The sequence below is a fragment of the Eumetopias jubatus genome, unplaced genomic scaffold (assembly GCF_037043125.1).
Source record: "Eumetopias jubatus isolate StellerSeaLion01/CBP00866 unplaced genomic scaffold, mEumJub1_p1.0 scaffold_4, whole genome shotgun sequence".
Lineage (NCBI taxonomy): Eukaryota > Metazoa > Chordata > Mammalia > Carnivora > Otariidae > Eumetopias > Eumetopias jubatus.
In genome coordinates, this window is record NW_028274810.1 from 70,270,748 (window position 1) to 70,294,815 (window position 24,068).

Here is a 24,068-nt window from a genome sequence, read left to right on the forward strand (position 1 = left end):
ATTTTATGTATTTATCTGACAGAGAGAGACACAGCGAGAGAGGGAACACAAGCAGGGGGAGTGGGAGAGGGAGAAGCAGGCCTCCCGCTGAGCAGGGAGCCCGATGCGGGGCTCGATCCCAGGCCCCTGGGATCATGACCTGAGCCGAAGGCAGACGCTTAACGAATGAGCCACCCAGGCGCCCCATATTTCTGAAATTTTGACATAGCTTTAAGCACCAATGGTTTCCCAAATTCTTGGCCTATGGTCTATGGTCCATAAAGCCCCACAAGATCTGGCCCCTGATGCTTGTCTGCCCTTATTTCCTACCACTCTCCTTGTTCTTCAGGTCCGGCCACACCAGATCTTCCAGGTCACTTCTTCCTCAAGGCCATTGCACAACTCCTTCCCTGCCTTCCTCCTAGTATCTGACCAAAAGTCCCCTTATCGTGAGCCACTCCCTATCCCCTTATCATATTTCAATTTTCCTCATAACAGTCATCACCTCCTGACATTTAATGTATTTGCCTATTGTTGCTCTCCTCCTACTAAAGTATAAGCTGCAGAAATGGGGTTGACAGATAAAATACGGGACGGGACACCCAGTTAAATTTGAATTTTAGATTAAAAAAAGAATTAACTTTTCATTATGAAGATGTCCCAGATGTTGCATGGGATATACTTATACTTCAAAAAAAAAATTCGTTGTTGATCTGAAATTCAAGTTTTCCTGGTGTCCTGTATTTTTTTTTAAATGGGGCAATCCTACGCAGAAAAGCAGGTGGTTATTTAGTTCATCACTGTCCCCAGTGTCAGAGCTGCTTCCGACAAGTAGTAAGCTCTCAATAAATATTTATGGAATGAATGAATGTGTTCAACTGGGTCATTAATCTGTACCACGCCTAAACTTTTCAAAAACAGCAAGCGAGTCAGAAGGGCGGAGCTTCTAGGCTGTGTCAGCCCAGATCACAACTGCGGGTCTGGCGGCTGAGGAACTTTCCAAGCAGGTCGAGCAGCTGGGTGTTTTGCCTGCCAGTACCCCTGCTCCTGGCGAAAGAAAACTCCGCCCCGGCACAGGTGAGCCGCAGATCCCAGGTGGCCTTCCTGGGGGCGAGGCTTCCCCAACCGGTAGGCGGGACCTAGCCCCCGCCGGAGCCACGGCCCCTTTAACGCCCCGCCTCCCGCCGCCACTCCTGCCCCTGGTGTGACGTCACCCGGCGAACGGCCAATGGAAGCGCGGCTTACTGGCAGGCGGCGCCGGCGGCTGCTGCCAAAGGGGAAGTGAGCTGGGGCTGGAGCGATGGCCTGGGTTTGGAGCCCGCGGCCGCCGCCGCCGCCACCACCACCAGCAAGTTGGGAGCAGCTGCGGCTGCAGCCGGAGCGGGGGCCGGAGTCGCGGCTGGAGTGGAGGCGGCGCGTGTGAGTTGCCGAGAGTAGCCAGAACACCTCAAACTCTGGGCGGGAGCGCTTCAGGTGGGCTGAGCCGCCGTCGCCGCTCCGCACCGCCCTACCCCCCAGGCCCAGACAGCAAGGCTGGGGTCTCCCAGGTGCGGGACTGGCACTTGGCAGGCTGAGCCCTCTGAGCCGTGCTCTAGGCCTTCCTCAGTCTCGGGCCCCCTTCAAACTCAAGGCGGAGGCCGGAGAGCGGTGATCACACCAAGACACCGTCATTTTCTTGGCGCCCAAGTTGTGTCGGGGTTGTAGCGGCTGCGAGCCCCTTTCTGCTGCCTCTTCTCCAGCTAGGGAGCGACTAGCGCGTTCTCACTGTCTAGCTCTGCACCCACCCCCCCTTCTCCCGTTCAAGAACAAGTTTCTTTTCGCTCTCTACTGGAAGTCCTGCCCCGGAAGGCCAAAACACCCATCTGTGTGTCCTTCCTCAGCTCCTGGAGCACACTTAGAAATATTACATACCTATCGGAAGATAAAGGTTGCTCCCCTTGCCATCCTCTTATCTGAGACTCCATGCCCAGAGCCTTACCCATTTTTATCACCAGCTCCCTGGCCATCTCTGTGTGACATCCCCCACCCATCTGAGTTCCACTTTCCTCTGGGCTCCAATCTCTAGCCCCCAGTGGATCTGGTCAGTCCCACCCCTGGGTGGGAGTGACCCAGGGCTCTGGCCCAAATTCCCCACCCTGGAAGGCAGCTCCAAGGTAGCGAGAGAATTGGGCATCGGGTACGAACCTGGCAGCTCAGGGGTGGGTGCACCACTCACCCCACACAAAAAGATGAAGAAGCGCAAAGAGCTTAATGCATTGATCGGCTTGGCTGGGGACAGTCGGAGAAAGAAGCCCAAGAAAGGCTCAGGCCACCGCCTCCTTCGCACTGAGCCTCCTGACTCAGACTCTGAATCCAGCTCTGAGGAAGAAGAGGAATTCGGTTTAGTTGAAAATCGCTCTCGTTTTGTCAAGTGAGTGATGCAGTGGTGAGGGGTGGGATGAGGGAAAATGCATTTCCTTATACTACCAAGGGGGAAAATTGAAAGGAAGAAGAAGGATGTACTTAGAAAGGAAAAAGAGTGTAGACCTTGGACGGCAAACAGGAAGAAAAGATGTTAGGGTGATGAGCTCAGGTTCTGAATGAAGGATAAGTTAGAGATCTGTCTGTAAGTGTAGGAAGAACTCTGAATCTAGGGTGGAGATATTGACTTGGGGAATGTGCCAAGAGCCCAGAGAGACCAAGTTGGGAGTGGCAGAAAAGCTAAGAAGAGTTACCCGGGAGCAAAGAAGCTTTTGGGACTAGACCATTTTTAAAAGTGTAGTAGAGACAGGGACTTTAAGACTTCAGGTTATTCTTTGCAGTCTTGATGAGTCCAGATCTTGAAGGTGAGGGGATATGGTGAGGAACTTACAAAAGTATGAGCCTTGAGAGTACGTGGAGGGTAGGAAACAAAAAGAAGAGGCAGCTTCTTCCCAAACCACTTTTAGATGATGCAGCCACTAGGCAAATCCAGTAGTGAGCTTTGAGGACATTGGGAATTGGGGCACAGGGGGGCAAAAGGCTGAAGGGAACCTTGAAGGTGTCCTTGGACCCTCTCAGGGAGCACACTGAAAGAAAAGAATATTGTGCTGAGGATGTGGAAGCAAGGGGTAGGCAGAAGGTTGGGGTGCTGAAAGAGATTAAATCCTTTGAGGTTTTTGTTCTTTGAGTGTCTTTATTCTTTCATTTTGTTAAAGGAAGAGTTTGGTTTCTAATGAGCTTTGTCAGGTTAAGTAGTTAAGGGCAATCTTAGATTTGGGATATGAAGGTCTGATGAAATGGAACAGTTCCACGAGGATAGTTGCTCTGTTGAGTTAGTTTAGACCTTGAGTGTTAGTTGAAGTTTGGTGTGAAGTCTAACCCCTTTCCGTGTTTCCTGCCTTCCGTGTTTCCTGCCTTCTAAACCAATAAGCTAGAGTGCACCAGGTGTCCACTTAAACCTACAGTTCCTATTTCTTTCATTCATTTGCAGTAAAACTTGCTCAAAAGTTTATGAAGTTTCAGTAATCTGAAACAGGCTCCCCAGGAGGGGATACATGTTGGAAAGCAAGAAATAGGTAAATTACAGTGCTGTAATTTATTGCAGAGAAGATCTGGTCTTGACACTTTCCTAACCTGAACTTGTCCCCAAAGACCTGAATGAATCCATGATGACGGTTGTGGGCTGCTATTCCCACAGAATCTCTTTCTCTGTCATGTGAAGTTTGAAACCTTTGTATCCAAAAGATGAGCTCTTCATGGGTCATGTTATTTAGTCACTTTCAGTCTGCTGTTCAGATTTAAGAATGTGGTACCCAGTGTTCCCTTGTAAATAGCTATATGGTGACACATGCATGCTATTTCTAATACAGCTGTACTCATAATCACTCTTGTATTCCTGGTTGAATTTGTTCTTATGATCAGGGGAGACTATTTACGATGCTGCAAGATCTGTTATCCCCTCTGTGCTTTTGTCATCCTTGCCGCCTGTGTTGTGGCCTGCGTTGGCTTGGTGTGGATGCAAGTTGCCCTGAAGGAGGACCTGGATGCCCTCAAGGAAAAATTTAGAACAAGTAAGTGGTTGCCCTTTTCAGAGTGTTACCTTGTTTCCAGGTTCTAGGTCCACAAAGTGGACCATGCTGAATAGTTTTGCCCACTCTGATGAAGCAATTATATATTCCTTCCAGCCTTCTTATACTCTTTCTTAGCTGTCAGCTGGAATGTGGGAATAGTTGTTTGTTTGTTTGCTAGTTTTTAAACCTACAAACAAAAAACAATGCTTATGCACCATCAGGACAAATAGCATCTGAAATAATGACATTGCAGTCAACACCTAAGGTGCAAAAAGGAAGTGCTAAGGTCCAGGAGTCTAGAACCTTGGTTAACCTCCACCTGTGCCACTTTATACTTCCCCAAGTTTGAAATGGCAATAGCAACATTGGGCTATTTCCTTCCTCCTCACAGGGCCATTTGAGAAAGAATGTGGGAGTGTCTGTCAAACAATTTCCTGCTTAAGAAAAACTGTATGGAATGGACAGTAATAATAGCTAGCATTTATGGAGTGCTTACTGTGTACCAAATGACAAATAAATATTTGTCTCATGAGTTTTAAAGCTTAAGAGACTTTTTAAGTTGAGTTTTATAGTTTCTAAATTACAAAGTTGTATTTTGCCACATCCACGGTACTTTATCTGAAAAGTGTGTTTGCAGAGTAGCTTCAGCTACATTTGACCTATCTTCCTTTAGCAACACAGATCTTTGGTTCTAGGTTTCAAGGGTTAATTTTCGAAGCTAAAGAACCAGTTTCAAGTTAATCACAAATGCCTTAAACTTAGCAGCATTAACACTTGGGGAAACTGACCATTAGGCTTTCTCAACGTCATAACAAAATCTGGCCCCAGAACTGGAATTAAAGTTGTGTCCTCACTTCCCATCTTAAGCCTTAGAAGATCACAACTTCCAGGCTTTCCTTCACCCCAGCTTCTCTTTGCTGCCTGCAGTTATTCAAGTTCCGAACCTGACCTAGGGACAGCTAATCCTTAGTTACTGTGTTAATGATGTTCTTAGTAACGTTGCTTGAAAAAAATATTTTCTTCTGATTCAAGGAAAGGAATAAGGTAAAGCACAATTCTCTGCCAGAATCGTCTTGACCTATATGTTTAATCAACTGGTGGAATCGGGAGTACAGTATAAGAAAGAATGAGATTTTGTATTCTAGTTAATTTTCTTCCTCAATGGTTGTCCATACCAGTATTGCAAAATGTTTTTGAGGCCATGTTTTCTTTGTAAGTGGTAATCATAACTTGGAAATGAGGTTCTCAGTAACAATGTTTAACTGTAAATAATCACTAAAGACACCTGTCTGTGCCCTTAGCTCTCTGTAATTAATTGGGCCTCCTCGGTTTGTGCTACAGCTTGTTTTGATCACATATAGCAATTATTTATTTATACGTTTCAAAACTTTGCTCACTTCTACCCTCCAGGGATTCCTTTCCCTGACTGCTCTCTACCTGTGTTTACAGGACACCCATGTAATTTATACCTTAGCTGAGCTTTTCAGGGAATTTCTTTTTTTAGAAATGTATATCTTGGGGCGCCTGAGTGGCTCAGTTGTTGGGCGTCTGCCTTCGGCTTAGGTCATGATCCCGGGGTCCTGAGATCGGGCCCCGCATGGGGCTCCCTGCGCGGTGGAGAACCTGCTTCTCCCTCTCCCACTCCCCCTGCTTGTGTTCCCTCTCTCGCTGTGTCTCTCTCTGTCAAATAGATAAATAAAAAATCTAAAAAAAAAAAGAAATGTATGTCTGAAGTGTATACAGGTAATAGACGTGACAATCAGTCAGCAAATATTTGTTGAATACTTGTTAATACCAATCTCTGGAAACACTATATTGAGGAGATGCCAGGACTTGTACCCTGAACTGTGAGACCTGCTTTCTACCACTGAGCAACAGTCCCCTGGGATCCTGATTACATTTGTCATCTAGCTGAATGAAGCAGATTTGGAATTGTCAGTCCAGCTGCTTTGTCATCTTTCGTTTGCTGCAATAGAAATGCCAGCCCTGTAATGTCTAAAGCAGGATTTCAAGGGGGTGGAGCCTGGGGCATAGTCAGTCCATTGGCTGAACCATTGTGGACCACGTGAACGATAATTTTTTGTGAAAACGATCATCTTGAGTAAATGAGGTCAGTCTTGTTAAGCTTAAATAGTCTTTCTTTGAATTACATTTCTACTTTAGATATGTTTCAATAAGTTTATTTTTATTTTTTTTTTAAAGATTTTATTTATTTTGAGAGAGAGAATGAGAGAGAGAGAGAGCATGAGAAGGGGGAGGGTCAGAGGGAGAAGCAGACTCCCCTCTGAGCAGGGAGCCTGATGTGGGACTCGATCCCGGGATTCCAGGATCATGACCTGAGCCGAAGGCAGTCGCCCAACCAACTGAGCTACAGTGAAGTCATGGATTCAAAGAAGACCACCTGCTGGTCTGGCTTTAATACCTTTTTGAGAAATTCGGAGCCCTTGTTCTTTATTTCAATAAATTTTCAAAGGCACTTGTCAGGAAAGGAGGCAGGATTGCTGGAATATCTGAAATAGAAAGCAAAGCAGATAGACTTGGTATTTTTCCTTGTGGTCAAGGAATAACTTGATCCTTAAGCTGAAGGTACTCACTGGTCTTGAAACTTAGTATTCTTTCCAGAACCAGGTACTTCCGAAGACCTCCACAATTATTCTAAGGAAGACTCTGTTCTCAACCATCTCTCCCTATGACTCAACAATGAAATGCTAGGTGGGGGAAGAGAATTTAGAAAAGAAGGAAAGAATAAATCAGGCCGTTTCCTTTTCGGTCACACAGGCAGGGTAGCAGTTGGTCATTTAGTACAGAACTTAAAAATTGTGGTAATGAGGGCATTAGGGTGTAAGTGGCTGACAGCTGGAGTATACTAGAGAGAGTGCTGGTCCTAAGAGCAGAAGGTTTGACTGTCGAATCCTGGGTTGCTCATTACTAGCTGTAAAATGTGGATAAGTCACTTCTTTTTTTTTTTTTAAAGATTTTTATTTATTGAGAGAGAGAGAATGCTAGTAGAGAGAGAGCATGAGAGGGAGGAAGGTCAGAGGGAGAAGGAGACTCCCTGCTGAGCAGGGAGCCCGATGCGGGATTTGATCCTGGGACTCCAGGATCATGACCTGAGCTGAAGGCAGTCGCTTAACCAACTGAGCCACCCAGGCACCCTAAGTCACTTCTTTTTGAGCCTTCATTTTCCCATCCATAAAACCCAAAGACATATTTATGCTCCCAGAGCACTTTGGGCATCTCTCTGTCATACCATCCATTCCACTGCATAGTAATTCTGTGATGACATCTTGCCCCCCATGCCCCATCCCACCCAGACTGAGAGCCTCAGGGTCTTCAGCGTGCACTAGTGCTGAGTGCAGGGCTGGGCACATGATAGGGACTCGATAACAAGTTGAATGATTACATAAAAGTTTATTGCAAACTAAAGGCGTTTAAGTGTAAAATATTGCTGTTAGCATTGTATGTGTTCTGTCTAAAGAGTGTATGCAGAAATCTCTACTTCCTGGTCTTAGAGATCAGGAAAAGAACTAGGTAAGTTCTTTTGAGTATTAATATACTAGATTTTAAATGAGTTGCTTTCCATGTTGAAAGAACATAAATTATGATAAGTTGTTTGCTACGCTTCCTCCCATTTATGTAGCCAAAGTGCCTTGACTAGGCTACTCTCTCCTAAAAAGCCCCAAGTCATATAATGAAAATGATCCTCTCTTGGCTCATACAATCCTAAGTATCCAGAGGGTTTTCAGGGCTTGTTAGCTTAATATGTTTGTTAGTTAATAACTGCAACCCAGGTTATTTATGTATTTGTCTTATTTCCTCTTCTACTTCTACCTTCTACTTCTTTCGTATAGACCATGGGACAGAAACCCCCACCCCCACCCCCATTTGGGACATTTGACCACCTGAGAATAGCAGAAATGTGTGGGATAAGTTTTACTTTACAACCTCACTGAAAATGTAAAAGAAAATCATTTTTCTTTTCTTACTCTTTTTTTTTTTAAGATTTTTTTATTTATTTGACAGAGAGAGAAAGAGCACAAGCATGGGGAGTGGCAGAGTAAGAGGGAGAAGCAGACTCCCTGCTGAGCAGGGAGCCCGATGCGGGACTCGATCCCAGGATCCTGGGATCATGACCTCAGCCGAAGGCAGATGCTTAACCGACTGAGCCACCCAGGTGCCCCTTTCTTTTCTTACTATTACAGTATTAATTTATACTGACAAAATTCCTGAAACCAGTGTAAATTTATAAAGAAATCCTTTCGTGCATATTTTTGAAAAATTAATAAAAATATCTTTTTTTTTTAAATAATTCTAGGGGTACCTGGGTGGCTCAGTCGTTAAGCATCTGCCTTTGGCTCAGGTCAAGATCCCGGGGTCCTGGGATCGAGCCCTGCATCGGGCTCCCTGCGCAGCGGGAAGCCTGCTTCTCCCTCTCCCACTCCCCCTGCTTGTGTTCCTTCTCTCCCTGTGTCTCTCTCTGTCAAATAAATAAATAAAATCTTAAAAAACAAAAAAATCTGAATTTTGGGAGAGTGGGCTTATTTCTGGCAGGGATACCTCCACTACCCCGCCCCTGAGTTTTGCGGGGATTTTTTGTCGTTGAGTTTGTTTGATTGAATTTTCTTTGTTTAACTTAATAGGACAACATTAACTGCATTTCATACCCTACAGTTATTTCCCAGAAAGGCATTGGAGTGCTTCTATATACCTGGCACTGTGCTGGGCCCTGGAAATACATGACAAATAAGTCCTGGTCTTTGTCCTTAAGCAACTCTTTCTCTCTCTTACTCTGGTAAAGGAGACACATGAGTAAATAGTTATAGCACAGTGTGTTAAGTGCTAGATAGAGTTTGGAATGGTGAGTGGTGGTGGGCATCCAACCTGGGAACCCAGCTATTTGCGGTGAATCTTAAAAGGAACTAACTAGGCTAAGGTAACAGAAATGGAGAAGGGGCAAGCCAAGGGCATCTAGGCAGAAAGAATAGTGTGTATAGAGTCACTGAGATTTAAAAAGGTTGGTGTGTCTGGAAAATCCACTTTACCAGAAAACAGATTGAAGAGGAAGGTAAAGTGATGAGAAATGTGGTTGAGAGGTAAGCAAAGGCCAGATTTATGCAGTCAGTGATACTTACTGAGTGCCTAAAATGTGCCAGGTGTATTCCAAATGCTGACCCCACAGAGAGGAACAAAAAAAAAATCATGGCACTTAAATTTTAGTAAATTGTTTTATATCTGTCCTGTATGCCAGTTTTTTTGGTTTTAAAGAAAGTATATAACAACTAATCAGGCAATCTGTAGCTTTAAAAAAAAATGATGTGGGTTTTGGGCGCCTTGGTGGCTCAGTAGGTTAAGCGACTGCCTTCAGCTCAGGTCCTGATCTCAGGGTCCTGGGATCGAGCCCCGCATCGGGCTCCCTGCTCCGCGGGAAGCCTGCTTCTCCCTCTTACCTTCCCCCTGCTTGTGTTCCCTCTCTCGCTGTCTCTCTCTCTCTCTCTGTCAATTAAATAAATAAATAGAATCTTTAAAAAAAAAATGATGTGGGTTTTATTCTGGAGGACCAGCTATGATCAGTATTTTATTTTTCATAAAAAGGAAAAATACTTTTTAAAGACAGAAGAGAAAGCACTCTTTCAGGCCTCTGCCTTCAGGCTGGCAAATCTCTAAACCAGTCAGGAGATACTGTTTTCCAAAGGAAAGCCAAATATCAGCCTACACTTCACCTAACATGTTCCTTTATCTTCTATTTCACTTTGAGCTTTTGGGTTGATTTAAGATCTAAGAAAACACTGTTTGCTGTTTATGAAAATTTAAAATCATAATCCTCATAATAGCACTTGAAAGGTGGTTAAGAACCCATCTTGCATTTTACCAGTTTGAGAGAGAAAAAAGTTAGATTTAATCATTTAGGGATATAACTTTTGACATCACCTTGAGCATTAATGGAGTAAGGTTTATAAATCTTCACTGACTAATCACAAGGCTCCTTAATTGCTCTGGTTAATAATTAGTATTTATTTATCACTTGTTGTATGCCTGCTCAGCCCTGTTTAGTACTTTACAACTATTCTTTCACTTAATTCTAAAAATCCTGTAAAGTATATTTTATCTCTGTCATACAGATGAGGAAACTGAGCTCAAAGAATTTGAGTAATTTACTCAGGATCACAGTAAATTACAGAGTCCAACTCTTTCTGCTGATACTTTGTTGTCATTTTTAGCCATCTGACTTTTAAAAGTTGTACCCCCAGTAGTGAAGTAGCCCCAGTTAAAATGGTGCTTTAGTATTAAAATTATATATTTACATAAATTTTAAAAAACAGTGTAGCTGGTAGATAGGAATTCAGTCATCCTACCAGGATTGACTTCTATTTCCTTCCTACTGTAAGATCATTTTTTCATCTTGGAGTCAAGGGAGTAGTATGTGGTTATTTATTATAATTCTTATTTTTGCTTTTAGTGGAATCTAATCAGAAAAGTTCATTCCAAGAAATTCCCAAACTTAATGAAGAACTACTCAGCGAACAAAAACAACTCGAGAAGATTGAATCTGGGGAGCTGGGCTTGAACAAAGTCTGGATAAACATCACAGAAATGAATAAGCAGGTAGCAAATGTGTGATTTTATTTCTGTGTAAGCTGTGAATGTTTAGTTTTGTTCAGTATGAATTTATAGGTATAGAGCGCTCACCTCTGATTGTTTTACTTTTTGAGATGTTTTGCATACTGTGATCCCAGCACATTAAGGTCAGGTAAAATGGGTAATAGTATGCATTTACCAAATATATAAGATGTTAGCCCTTTCTGCAAAGAACAGTTTTATCAAGTAGAGTAGTTTGGAGGGAGTTGGAAATTCTTGAGTCAGTTTTTCCTAAGGAGCAGTGTAAGTATCAAATAAAGAGTGTCATTCTAACCTCAAAGAAAAATGGGTAGTCTACTTATATTAGACAATGAGAGCTTACTTTGTTTAATAACGTTCACAAACTTACAGATGCAGCCTTGGGTGTAGTGCTATACACTGTAGTAAAACAAATCTGTAAACCATCTGTAGCTAATGATAGTTATTCTAGACTAGTACAGGAGGAGGTAGCAGAGTTGGTTAAATACCTTGGCCAGGCAAGCAAGCCTAGAGCAAAAACTTTTTCAGCCCCTAAGTTGGCCAGATCTCAGTAGGCATTGATTCCAAAAGAGGGATTCTGCTAGAGGGAAAGGGCTAATGCACACGATGTTAATTGAGCATCTCCTGTGTATAAGGTGCTAGAGTTGTCACTAGGTACTGTAGCCTCTGTCCTCAGTTTTTGCTGTTTAGTTAGAAAAGATGTGCACTGGCAAGAAGACTCAAGTACCAAATGAATGCTACACCCTCAAAGTGCTTAAAAATAGATATACCTTGGGGCACCTGGGTGGCTCAGTTAAGCGTCTGCCTTTGGCTCAGGTCATGATCCCAGGGTCCTGGGATCGAGCCCTACGTTGGCATTGGGCTCCATGCTCAGTGGGGGGCCTGCTTCTCCCTCTCCCTCTGCCGCTCCCCCTGCTTGTGTTCTCTCACTCTCTCTCTCTCTGGCAAATCAATCAATCAATCAATCTTTAAAAATTGATATACCATTTTCGTTGGGGCTAAGCAGATATTCTCTTCTTCGAAATGGAGTCCCAAAGTTCAGAATCAGCCATTGGCAGGGAGCACTGTGCTTGAATAAAAGTGCTTACACACATTTCCGAAGCTACCATCAGCTCTCAGCAGCAGTGGGGGGCGGGGCAGGTCAGCACTTAAGATCAGGGATCAGGGGCTACAACAGTGGCTTTCAGATTTTGCCCGAAACCCAGAAAAAGAAATGTTTTATGTCATTACCCACTAAACACATCCCTACATACATATATGTGTAACTAAAATAAAAGTTTCTGAAAACCATAATTTACCCTTAGTATGCTTTATGATATTTTCTATTCAGTTCTATTGCACTTTTTTAAATTACTGATGAAATAACTGGTGGGTTATAGCACCCAGTATTTGCTCGTTATCATTTATCTTTGGACTCTCAGTAATTAGGGAAAAGTCAGTACTCACTCCCTTTTGTAAAAAGAATAGGATAAATTGTGGCCTTGCTTTTATTGATAGAGCAAATGAGCAGTTTGGTCAGAGATTATATCAAGTGAAAATAGACTACAGTGAAGCACTGAGAAGTAGTTCATTAGCATCTCTCACTGGGGCAAACCATGGATTCCACTGAGAGAGTCCATCATGGAGATTGCTGTTCTGAGGTAGGGATGAGATCTTTCAAGATGAAGAGTCAATGTCAGCTCTTTCTCATCTCATTCATGTAAATCAGCATTATTGTGGGAACAATCAAAAGGGGAAGTTGGTACACTCGGTGTGAGAGGACATACAGGTTTTCAAATCTTTGCTATATATTTTGGCTTTTGAATCCTCTTTAACCAGGAATCTAGCAACAAAAGAATCATTTTGTTCTTGGTTTGGCTCTTATTTTTAATGCAAGAAGGACCTGGGAAGGCAGGTATGCAGGAAAAGTTTACTCCAGTCCCAGGGCTTCATATATAAAACAAGGAGAGACTGAATTGAAACCCTTTCCATTTTAGTCTCTGTAGATCTTCAGAGATGAGGGGAATGACTGTGCAGGAGGATGGTGGTAGTGAAGTGAGCTTTATGTTGGTCCAAGGGGAGCTCATCGGTCTCTGAGTGATTTTCTAAAATTAATGTTATGCATATCTGATGGTCTGTTCAAGTAAAAGGCATTTGTCCTAAATCAGAATAGCTATAAAAATAAAATCGGTATTTCTATGTTTTTATGTCTAAGGGTAACTGTCAGTTAAGATGCTCTTATTGGCAAATTATTTTTTAAAAAGCAGTTCAAAGTGGCTTAATAAGAAAATGGATCATATCACTTAACAAGAACTGTCCTTATCACAATGTGAGTTGAAGTTAATGCCACCTGGGAAAAAAAAAAGCCATTAGTTTGAAATAAGTTAAAATCAAATTTTGCATTGAAAGCCTTTAAACTAATAGTTAAAAATTCACTCACTTTGCGGTTTTATTCATGAAACCTCTGATTTCATACCCATAGCCATTCTCAACCAGTATAGGGAGTGTCCTCCCCCTTCTTTGAAGACTGTTAATTCAACAAATGTTTAATGAACTGCTTTTATAGAATTAGGCCTTGGATTCAAAACCAAAAATGATGATTCCTGCCGCCAAGGCTCTTACAGCCAAACGGAGGTGACAGAAAAATAAACAATTGTAAAATAGCCTGATGAGCAATAAGAAGCAGGTCCAGAAGCTAGGGGGGCATTTTTAAGGATTTATCTAACCAGAATGGCTGGGGCCAGGCAAGGCTTCTCACATCTTAAGCTGAGTCCTGAAGGGCACATAAGAGTTGGCCAGGTGAATTCTGAAGAAAGAGAAGGGCGTCCTAGGTAAAACATTAGTAGAGTTGATCCTCATTTGCAGATTCCGTATTTGTGAATTCGCCTACTTGCTAAAATTTGTTTGTAACCCCAAAATCTATACTTGTGATGCTTTTGTAGTCCTTCACCAACTGGTATACAGTGGCAGAATAGGTGAGTCACCCAACACAGGTGTTTCCAGTTGATGTCAAACAAGATGACACTGCCTTGTTTCTGCTCTCATACTGTAAACAGCTTTCCTTTTTGAACGATATTTATTACTGTTTTCATACTTCCTGGGGGCTTTTTGGTGATTGCACTGCTTGTAGTGTCCCCCTAGTAGTATAGTGCTGCAGTACTGTCTAGTACTCCTAAATGCAAGAAGGCTGTGATGTGTCTTTTTTTTTTTTTTTTTGGTCGGAGAGAGGGAGCACGTTAGCGCATACAAGCAGTGGGAAGCAGACTCTCTGCTGAGCAGGGAGCCCATGCAGGACTCGATCCCAGGACCCTGGGATCATGACCGGAGCCGAAGGCAGAGCCACCAACTGAGCCACCCAGGCGTCCCAAGGCTGTGTTGTGTCTTACAGAGAAAATACATGTGTTAGATAAGCTTCAGGTATGAGTTCAGCAATATATATTTAATAAGACATCTTTAAACAGAAACGGCTATAAAACAAGGTTATATATTGTTTTGACCAGTTGACAAAAATGTGACCAGACAGCTCTCAAGAACCTAACCCTGTATTTCCCTTAGGAGCAGTGGTTCAGTAATCACTAATTCAGTGTTTGCTGCAACTTTCCAGAGCATAACTATTGTGAATAACAAGAATTTACTGTATGTCCAAAAGAATAGACAAATGACAAACACAGTGCATTCAGGGAATTTCAGTAGTTCATTATAGCTATAGTTTGGTGCAAAGAGGCCAGAAGTAAGGATATGTCAGCAAGAGCCATATCAAGAAGGACCTTGAGTGCCCTTCTATGTACTGTCTATCTCTTGGCACTCAGTCCTGATACCTTGTATGATAGTTATTTATGTATGCATCTAATTACACTAGAAGGTTATGCACTGTACTTGGAGCTTTAAGCATGATGATGGCAGTGATGAGGACGATTGAGATGATAAGCTGCCATTCATTAAATGTTTTCTTTGTGCAGGCATAGTTAGATGCACTACATGTGAGATCTTTTTTGCTTCTATAGCCCTATGAAGTAGGGGGTGGTATCTCCACTTTACAGATAAGAAAACTGAGGCTCAAAGAGGTTAAGTAGTTGGCTCAAGGTTGCACGGCTGTGTAGCAGTGCTAATATTAAAACATTTAAGGCCCAGGAGCCTGTTTTCTTTCCAGTTTTCCATTCTGCCTTACATCTTTATATTAAGGATGCAGTAAGTGCTCAGTAGATCAAGTTGAAAGGCTGTGATGTCAGGTCCCTGGGGCTCATAATCATTCATCATTGATGATTATCTGTTTTAGTAACTCTTTTACTTACTATTTAAAGAATCCTTAATTTTAATCCCGAAGTAAAAAAAAAGTGGCATTTCAGACTTTATAGTATAAAAGGGTCTAATAAGCAAATGGTCTACAGTAGTTATTTTTAATGCTGCTAATGAAAAGTCATGTAATATGCATAAAAGTCATGATTCATCTTTTGGCTGGAATGAGGGTTTTTTTCTTAATGGTTTCTATTTAACTTTTCAACTTTTTAGACTCTTTGAACTATATTGTGTGACTTTTAGAGATAAATTCTATAATGCTTGAATCTGATCTGACATTCTAGAATGTTTATCAGAGACTAGAGCAGTCCCAAAGTTAGTAAAAGGAGAGTGCCCCTTGTCTCTCCATTATAGTTACACATACAGCTTTGCTGTACTTTTCCAGAGATACTGACACTTCTTTGCTCTTACAAGAGGATTATGCTGAAAGATGGAATCCAGCCTTGCAGTTTATGGGAATGTGGCTGAGTCCTAGTGACCAATGTGGGTTCAGGTCTTATAAATGAGTAAGAAGTCCTAAGTGATGTTTGGTATTTAGAGAGTTAATGGTCTGCTCTCCAGGGCATACTCTTTCAGGGAAGCAGCTGATACCCTAGGCCTGGGGTGTTTGGGGGATGGGGAGAACTGGAACAGTACTTCACTTTATCCTACTTGCATTGACTTGCACCTGCTCCTCTGGTTTTGCACCTGCCTCCAGCCACACTGGCCATTTGGGAGGCCATACCGTTCTTGAGATGCTTCTGATTAGCCTCAGGATATTGTAGTACCTGGAAGAATAGTTTCTACCTAGATCACTCCACCCAGAACACAGCTTATGTCTTTTAGGATCTGGCCAGTTGTCAGTGGAAGCAGTTTGTTCCCTTGGTGGCCAAAAGATAACCACACAATTGATAGGGCTTTTGGAATAACCGTATTCTTGCCCATCAAGTTGGTATTGAGTCAATTGTATACATACTTTGGGGTGCTGAGTAAAACATACCTGAGGGAAGGCCTCCTTCCTCGAACTTTATGATTGAGCACTTTAAGATAGCCTTAGAAGGCCCAGTGAAGGTCATGGAAGAAAGGGCCAGCCTAGAAAATCTGTTAAATGCTTCTGGAGTTGTGATGTCTTTTTCCTATGTGTGTATTTCTTTCCCATCTTTTGTCTTTAAACTTTTATGAATAATACGTGCATGTATTCTTATATAAGGTTTAAACAATAAAACACATAGGAACTTTTATGAAAATTCCCCTTCAACCCCCATCTCTGTATGTTCCCCCATTACACACACATCGCCAGTCTCCATAGATGTCCACTGCCATTGTCTGGGCTGCATTCTTCTAGCCCCCTTTCTATGAAAATCTTAATAGCTTTAATAAGAATTAGCTTATGCATTAGTGTGTGTGTATGTGTGTGTGTGAGAGAGACCAATGGCTGGAGTCATTCAGTGTATATTGTTCTACACAATAATATATATATGTATATATATTCAATATAATATATCTAATATATACATGTATAATAATATATCTCCTCATCCTTAGCAATAGACATTTGGATGGTTTCTAGTGTTTTGCTATTACACATAGGGAAGCAGTAAATACTCTTGTGCATACATCTTTGTGTACATGAGCAAGTAATGTGTAGATAGATTTCTAGAAATGAAATTGCTAAATTAAAGGATATAAACACTCAAATTTTTATTTATTTATTTTTATTTGCCAAAGAGAGAGAGAGAGCAAGCAAGCACAAGCAGGGGGCAGGGAGAGCTGCAGACTCTGCTGCGCAAGGAGCCTGATGCAGGACTCAATCTCAGGATACTGGGATCGTAACCTGAGCCCAAGGCAGATGCTTAACCAACTAAGCCACCCAGGCGTCTCTAAACACTCAAATTTTGACAGATACTCCTACATAACCTTTTACAGGTCTTCTCCAATTTACATTCCCGTTAACAATGCATAAGAATGCCTGTTTCCTGGGGCGCCTGGATGGCTCTGTCATTAAGCGTCTGCCTTTAGCTCAGGTCAAGATCCCAGGGTCCTGGGATCGAGCCCCTTGTCCGGCTCCCTGCTCGGGAAGCCTGCTTCTTCCTCTCCCACTCCCCCTGCTTGTGTTCCCTCTCTCACTGTCTCTCTCTTTCTCTCTCTCTCTCTCTCTCTCTCTCTCTGTCAAAAAATAAATAAAATCTTAAAAAAAAATGCCTGTTTCCTTTAAGTCCTTTTTTTTTTTTTTAAGATTTTTATTTATTTATTTGACAGAGAGAGACACAGTGAGAGAAGGAACACAAGCAGGGGCAGTGGGAGAGGGAGAAGCAGGCTCTCCACTGAGCAGGGAGCCCAATGTGGGGCTTGATTTCAGGACCCCGGGATCATGACCTGAGCCAAAGGCAGACACTTAACAACTGAGCCACCCAGGCACCCCTCCTTTAAGTCCTTTTCAAACCTCAGTATTATTCATATCTTTTTAAAGGTATGGATTAAAACAATCTCTGTGATGTAATTGATACTCTTAAGAGGTTTATAGTTTGCTGAGAGTATCTCTCTGTGGGCTGAGGTTTCTCACCCATTTTCATTTTAAATAGAGTTGGAATGTTGAAGATTCGTCTGAATATTTTGGAGCATTTATAGAGAATGACATATTTAAGTGCTTATTAAATTTCACAGTTAAAGAGCTAACACTGATTTGGTATTTTGTTTGTACTACGTACTGTACTAAGAGCTTTAGTTATAGGGGCGCCTGGGTGGCTCAGTCGTTAAGTATCTACCTTCAGCTCAGGTCATGGGATCCCAGGATTCTGGGATCCAGCCCCGCATCAGGCTCCCTGCTCCACAGGAAGCCTGCTTTTCCCTCTCCCACTCCCCCTGCTTGTGTTCCTTCTCTCGCTGTGTCTCTGTCTGTCAAATAAATAAATAAAGTCTTAAAAAAAAAAAGAGCTTTAGTTAATATATCTCATTTAATCCTCGTTGCCTGTATTAGTCATCTTTCGCTGTGTTAGATTTGTCCCAAACACAACAAGCATTTATTGCCTCAGAGTTTCTCTGGGTCAGGAATTTGGGAGCTGCTTAGTTCAATGGTTCTGGCTAGGATCTCTCTAAGGTTGCCTTTAAGATCTAGGCCAAGGCTGCATCATCTGAAGACTTCCCTGGGACTGGAGGATCTTTACTCACATGGCTGTTGGCCACAGGTCTTAGTTCCTCTCAACATGGGCTTTTCCACGGGGCTGCTTGCGTGTTCTCACAACAGAGCAGCTGGCTTCCATGAGTGAGTGATCCAAAAGGGAGCAAAGAAGAAGCCCTAGTTTCCAAAGTTGCCCATTGTCACTTCCACTTTATTGGCTGCAGGTGAGTCACTGGGGCAGGCCACATTCCAGGGAAGGCGATTAGGTTCCACTTGTTGAAGGGAAAGACTATCAGAAAATTTGTAGATATATTTTAAAACATTCATAAATCCCTATGAGATGATTGTTGTTAAACAGTTTTTATTGTTTCAGCCATTTTAGTGAGAAAAATTAGTTGACTCCTTATTTAGGCTTATCTCCTCCTTCCTAGCCTCTACCCTCTACTGTGCTTGGACTAGTCTTCTCACTGTCCCTCCTAGACAGGGTATTCTTTCTCAGCCACACCTTCATTCAGTGAATACTTACTGATGCTTGTCTGTGTGCCAGGCATATTATGGAAAATGCTGAAATAGACATGGTCCGTGATGTCATGGAGCTTACAGTCTAGTGGAAGAGAGAATCCTTAATCAAGTCATCACACAAATAAATAAATCATTGTCACTTCGAAAAAGGCCATGAAGAAAAGGTATTCCTGGGCCTATTCATGCTGTTGTTCCCTACCTATTTCCTAATGCCACACTTACCTATTTAACCTAGAAAGAAAACCTGCTTTATTTTTATATATAAAAGGCTTACTTCTCCGTCAGAGTCTAATTTGAGTCCCACTTCAGTGAAGCCTGTCCCTTTCAGCCTACACAAATATTCTTTTCTTTGAACTTTGTTATTATCACATCTAGTAATTATTTCTTTAATGTTACCTACGTACCTCCACCCCTCTACCTCTCTCTCTACCTCCCTCCCTCCGTCTCTCCCTCCTCCTCCCCCTTTCTCACTCACATTATATGTTCCTGCCACCAAGCCTTCTTTCTATTCTTCAAATATGCCAAGCTCTTCCCTGCCCTGGGACATTTGTCTTAACAATTTTCTCTGCTTTGAAATGTATTTCATTCAGTCTTTGACTAAGTCCTTGTTACTAAGATCTCCGTTCAAATTTCACCTCTTTTTTTTTTTAAGATTTTATTTATTTATTTGAGAGAAAGAGAGAGAGAGAGCAAACATGAGATGGGGGAGGGTCAGAAGGAGAAGCAGACTCCCTGCTGAGCAGGGAGCCCAACATGGACTCAATCCTGCGACTCTAGGATCATGACCTGAGCCAAAGGCAATAACTCAACCAACTGAGCCACACAGGCACCCCAAAATTTCATCTCCTTATAGAAGCCTTCTCTGATCATCTAATCTAAAGTAGCTCCCCAGTCACTAATCAGATCACCTTATTTTAATTTTCTTCTAATGCACCCCACCATCCAGTGTTTTTCTTATATAAAATTGTCTGTCTCCTTACACTAAAATGTAAATACCACAAGATCACTGGTATGGAATAGGGCTCATTTGTTGCAGTAATGAATGAATGAAAAATGGCCTGAAGCTCGTGAACGTACCCCTCCTAAAAGGAAAGAAGGAAAGAGGCCTGAGTTATTGAGCTCCTGGGCTTCTTACCGGACTCCATGGTTCAGAACACGCTGCTGCTTGCTCCAGGAACTCTGTTGAAATTCTTTGCTAGTAGTTAATCTGATACTTTCCTTGTTTTTCTTTCACCTTCTACTAGGATGTAAGCTCCTTGAGAGCAAAACCTCGTGGTCTTGTTGGCCACTGTCTCCACAGTGCTTGCAGCAGTGCCCAGCACTGGTCGGAGGGAAGAAGAAGGGATCAGGTTTACTTTGTCTGCTATCCATCTGCTGCCCGCCACAGTGTTAGGCAAATAACAGGTGCCCAGAAACTTCACTGGTTACTCTGTGAGGCCGTTCTGAATATAATTGCTATTAGTAGATCTGTGTCCTTATCCTAGAATTTGGGGGCAGGAAATCAGTTTGGAATGAAGAATCTTTTAAGAATGTTTTGAGCCACACTGCAAAGGTGTTAGAATATGATCTCAGCCGCCTGTACAAGTTCCCCCAGTCCTCATTCAAGAGAGAAGTCCAGCTATTTAGAATTCTACCCCTACATAGCAGAAGGGAAGACACATTTTATTTTTATTCAATTCCTATTTTAATACGTGTACTGCATCAGTCAGCGCGTCAGTGGGTATTTATTGAGTCCCTTCAGATACAGAGTAGTACTTTGGTTGAGCTATTGAGTTTGAAATATTAATCACATTGTTAAACCAAAACCAAATCCCCAAGTAGTTTAAAGTGTTGTCCAAGTTCCTGTAGACTGTATTTTGTGATGATGGGCTTTTACTTTATAATGTATGTTCCCACTTGGTCAGGAACAAAAGTTCAGTAAATAACCAAGGTGTTATTTTTTACCAAAATGAAATCTTTCAGGGGTCCTTGATCATTAGCTTTCTCCCTGTCCAGTTGTTGAGGAATTGTGTTGTAATCACTGCAACTTGTCAGTAACTTAAGATTTTGGATCTTGTAGCTGCCAGGAGTAGGGTAAAGAATAATAGTTCCCTTTCCCTCTTTGGCACTAGTGTTTAAATTGGGCAGGGAGACAGGTGCCTGGGTAGCACAGTTGGTTAAGCTTCAATTCTTGGTTTCAGCTCAGGTCGTGATCTCAGGACCCTGAGATTGAGCCCTGCATCGGGCTCCGTGCTCAGCATGGAATCTGCTTAGGTTTCTCTCTCCCTCTTTCTCTACCCCTCTCTCCCCCCCTTCTCTCCCTTTCCCTCAAATAAATAAATCTTTATTTTTTTTTTTAAAGTGAGGGCAGGGAAGGAAGAGGTATTACTGCTGCCTTCCAGATCTCAATTCTATCCAATATATTGTAGTTCCTCTACTCTTGTGAGCAGACAGCATATAATGTCTGGATCACAGAAACACATAAAAGCCAAGGGCGGCTTGATATTATCATCAGCTTTGGAGTCTGTGCAGGAAGCATTCATTCCAAATTTTCTTTTCATTGTTACTCTCTTCCTTTCAGATTTCTCTGTTGACTTCTGCAGTAAACCACCTCAAAGCCAACGTTAAGTCAGCTGCAGACTTAATTAGTCTGCCTGCCACTGTAGAGGGACTTCAGAAGGTAAGTGCTACATGTGGGCACTGAGATTAACCTATTCCTGTTCCTTCTAACAAGTTTTCTTTGAAAGCATGGCATTTGAAATCAGCTACTCCAAGAGGGCAATAATAGAGTGTATCACTGTGTTCTAAACAGTTCAGAACCTCTCTGTTTTGGTTTGGTTAGTTGGGCCTCTAATTTGCAACAGGTGAGTTTAGTTGTGGTTTTTATGGATTTACACCTTTTTATTTGGCTCTCTGAATCCCGAGATTGCTCTTCTGGGGCTCTTAAAGGTTAACATACGTGGGTTTGCTTCTCATCACTTGTATTCTCAATTCATCATCCACAATGTCTTCATGAAAGCAGACCAACTGTAGAAGAAAGTTGCTCTAAATTGCTATTTTTTTTCATGGTTGAGAAAGGTTTTTAAAAAATGTAATAATAATTGGGGAAAATGCAAAAATTCGAAGTTTAGGATATGATAAGTGTTGGCAAGGATGTGGAGCAAAGGTAACTTTCAAAACACTCTTGCTGGGTGTATAAATCCTCTCAGCAATTCACTCTTATGTGCCCTAAACTCTAGGGCCTAGGCAGAAAATAATTTGGAATTCCCATTTACTTAATCCCTAGGATTCAGGCCCAGAGCAGAAGGGAGTAACCAACCAGCTGAATAATATGCAGCAATCTGTAGAGCTGGATGGGAGAGTGGTTAGGGGTAGGAACGAAAAAAGGGTACCTAGCTGGAACACAAGCAAATCAGACCCTGCAGCAGGAAATGGAAGAAGGGATTCTGGGGCTTCAGGGAACCCTAAAGAATGGGTGTCAAATCTAAGATCTTTGACTTTTCAAAGTTAGTGTATAAGAAGTTTGATTTGACTATATGCCAGGCTCTATAAACATATAAATTGTTTCCATAAAGGAGTGAAAAAGTCATCTGCCACTTGCAGAAACAGAACTTGCTATTTTGTAACCATACCACCTGTGTGTGCTCAGTCTCCACAGTTTGCTAATTATCCAAGATGGTCATCTCAAAATTTAAAAGGGGAGGGTGGGGGAGGGTGAGGAGAGAAATGTGATGAGCCAGATTCTTGCCATTTTTCCCAGCAGTCAAGTGGAAAAAAGGTAGGCCTCTGTGGTCTTTAATACAGAAGCAACTCTTGGGCACCTGGGTGGCTCAGTTGGTTAAGCGACTGCCTTCGGCTCAGGTCATGATCCTGGAGTCCCGGGATCGAGTCCCACATCGGGCTCCCTGCTCGGCAGGGAGTCTGCTTCTCCCTCTGACCCTCCCCCCCTCATGTGCTCTCTCTCTCTCTCATTCTCGCTGTCTCAAATAAATAAATCTTAAAAAAAAAATCTTAAAAAAAAATAAAAAAAAATACAGAAGCAACTCTTGCAGTCTTGCATTAGAAAATGACATTGGTTTATTGCATTAATTCAATAAACATTTGTGGAGCTTCCTCCAGTTTGTGCCAGGCACTTTGCTGTGAGTGAGAATACTAGTTTCACGGTTTTGCTCTAGAATTCACATGGCTCTGTCAGCTGCTTCCTTAAAAAAAAAAAAAAAAAAAAAACTTAAACAAGAGCTTACTATCTTGCATCCTAATGGGCTCATACATCCAGCAAGGGAGGATCGTCTAACAGTAGATGTCTTTGAATGCCCGTAGCTTCTGTAACAACAGAGCTCACATAGATAACACCCCAGCTTAAAGACTTTTACCCAGTGTGTTTTCTCTTTGGAAATCTGTGCGCTTATAATATCAGATACTACTTTTAATACAAGTGGCTCCATTTTGAAGTAGAAGGTCATCTCAAATACCTGACTTCAATATATCTCATGATTTTTTTTAATTTTGAAAATGTCATCTCTTGGTCTTTTGGGTTCTTGGCTGTCTGTATAATAAAAACAACCTTGGTTTAAAAAAACTAATGTATTTACTATAAAACTGGGGCGCTTGGGTGACTCAGTCGGTTAAGCATCTACCTTCGGCTCAGGTCATGATCCCAGGGTCCTGAGATCGAGTCCTGTGTCAGGCTCCCTGCTCCGCGGGGAGGATGCTTCTCCTTCTGCCCCTCCCCCTTTTCATGCTCTGTCTCTCTCTCTCTCTCAAATAAAAAAATAAAAATCTTGAAAAAAATAAAACTATAAAACTGTCAGTATATCTTAATAAGAGGACAGCACCCACCAAATAGTAACACTCTTTTGGATATTCCCTTAGGACAGGCCTTTTTAAAATGTCCCATATTTCCCAAGTCTCAGTCCACTTGGGCTCCTTAAGCCTAAAGAAGACTCGCATCTCATTCCACTCAGCAGTTGCTGATGGGATTCTAAAGCAAAAAAGGAACAAATGCTGCCAAATGGAATTTTTCCTTCATCTCTGCAACACTGGGTTTCCCAAAGCCAAAAATGGTTCCACCCATTGTCATTCAAAAGTCATCATTTGCTCCTGACACAGTGGCAGGCTACAGGGTTAGCTGTGGCCTTCTGCCACCTACTACAGGGCTTGGTAAGGGCAGTTTGTGGGAGACCCTTATCTGTGGGTCCCAGATTTAAGAACTAGTTTTTGTTTTTTAAGAAAAAGACTTGTTTTTTATCTAGGAAAAGTCCTTTAAATTGGGAAAATTATTTGTTATATATATATAATTTTATATATACAGGTGACCCTAGAACGATGCAGTCCACTTACGTGGAATTTTTTTTTTTTTTGTAAATACTGTACAATACCGTAAATGTACTTTCTCTTATGATTTTCTTTAGCTTACTTTATGGTAATAATATACTATATAATACATATAGTATAGAAAATATGTGTTAACTGTTTATGCTATTGGTAGGCTTCTGGTCAACAAGCTGTTAGTGGTTAAGTTTTGGGGGAGTTAGAAGTTACATGTAGATTTTCAATATAAATCGAACAAC

The 24,068-nt window shown here is 42.1% G+C and overlaps 1 protein-coding gene across 2 annotated transcripts in view; it reads left to right on the forward strand.

The window, feature by feature from the left end:
- The first annotated feature begins 1,239 nt into the window (after positions 1-1,239).
- EFCAB14 (EF-hand calcium binding domain 14) overlaps positions 1,240-24,068 on the forward strand; it is a 39,444-nt gene continuing 16,615 nt past the window's right edge. Inside the window, exons 1-4 of one of the 2 annotated variants that reach the window (XM_028123267.2) lie at positions 1,240-2,389; positions 3,862-4,010; positions 10,468-10,613; positions 21,080-21,178. In XM_028123267.2, coding sequence (XP_027979068.1) covers positions 2,208-2,389; positions 3,862-4,010; positions 10,468-10,613; positions 21,080-21,178 — 576 coding nt within the window. In that variant the 5' untranslated portion in view covers positions 1,240-2,207. The remainder of the gene's footprint in view (positions 2,390-3,861; positions 4,011-10,467; positions 10,614-21,079; positions 21,179-24,068) is intronic. The other variant, XM_028123266.2, reaches the window with a different exon arrangement.